The sequence below is a fragment of the Buceros rhinoceros genome, unplaced genomic scaffold (assembly GCF_000710305.1).
Source record: "Buceros rhinoceros silvestris isolate BGI_N320 unplaced genomic scaffold, ASM71030v1 scaffold14297, whole genome shotgun sequence".
Lineage (NCBI taxonomy): Eukaryota > Metazoa > Chordata > Aves > Bucerotiformes > Bucerotidae > Buceros > Buceros rhinoceros.
Genome location: NW_010420579.1, coordinates 55,369 through 56,405, shown reverse-complemented (window position 1 = coordinate 56,405; position 1,037 = coordinate 55,369). Strand labels below are relative to the sequence as shown.

Here is a 1,037-nt window from a genome sequence, read left to right as displayed (position 1 = left end):
GGGATGAGAAAACAGAGGGCAGTCCAAGTTTTGCATCTGCAGCTCTTCAACCAAGAATGTTCTCAATACTGGCTCCACCCCACTGGTATTCCGGCAGTTTTCCTATGAATCCCAGTGGTGGAGACCTGTGCAGTGGATCCAAACACCCCAAGTCAGAACACTCACCGCAGAACGCCGGTTCCTGGGAGTTTCTATCACCAGGCCCCAACACTATGCTGTGATAAGCACTTTGAAACCTGGACTGAGAACATTTTCTTTGAACAGTCTTGTGAAAAAGAGGCATCCAAGCCTGTTGTCCTCCCACCAGCCCCTATACTGCCAGGCGCTCTGTGCCATCCCCACCGTGTGTGCCAGGTTCTGCTCCTCTGAACCACGACACAGGGAGGGGAAACAGGCTCCTCTGGTCAGAGCAGACAAGAGGTTCCAGATGTACCCAAAGAGGTTCTTTAGCCAGGCTGGCGCCTTGATCTGTCTGCAGTACCCTTACTGCCCTGCCACCTGTCACTTCTCTTCACCACTTTTTCCATTTTTCAGAGTTTGTGTGGTGGGTCGCTACATTTAAACTCCCTGAATACACAATTACTGCTCAATATTCCTGATTTCCTAAGTAATGTTTACAAACTCGAACCTCTTGACAGTATTTACCAAGTGACACGTTGCTGCTCTTGTGCTTTGCAGGTGTCCTGTGGTTATCAGTAGTATCCGAGGTGTTGTACATCATGCTGTTAGTCGTCGGATTCAGCCTTATGTGCCTTGAGCTCTTTCATTCAAGCAGTGTGATAGATGGGCTCAAGCTAAATGCCTTTGCTGCTGTCTTCACTGTGCTTTCAGGTACGAACCTTCCCTTTTCCTTCTGCCCGAGGAGCCACGACAGAACAAAATTCTAAAACTATGAAAGCATAAAAACCCAGGGACACGGGACTCTTTTATCCCATTTAGCTATCACATTTTTCACTACAATTTTTTGTTCCTGTGAAACAAGTACTGCATGATAAATCTGTCTCTTGCCAGGGGGAACCGAAAATACACATTCCTGC

At 47.6% G+C, this 1,037-nt stretch overlaps 1 protein-coding gene across 1 annotated transcript in view; it reads left to right on the top strand.

Annotated features, from left to right (window-relative positions):
• Positions 1–686: 686 nt before the first annotated feature.
• Positions 687–1,037, top strand: part of LOC104496276 (germ cell-specific gene 1-like protein) — a 22,672-nt gene continuing 22,321 nt past the window's right edge. Inside the window, exon 1 of the mRNA XM_010139359.1 lies at positions 687–831. Within this exon, the coding sequence (XP_010137661.1) occupies positions 720–831 (112 nt within the window). The 5' untranslated portion in view covers positions 687–719. The remainder of the gene's footprint in view (positions 832–1,037) is intronic.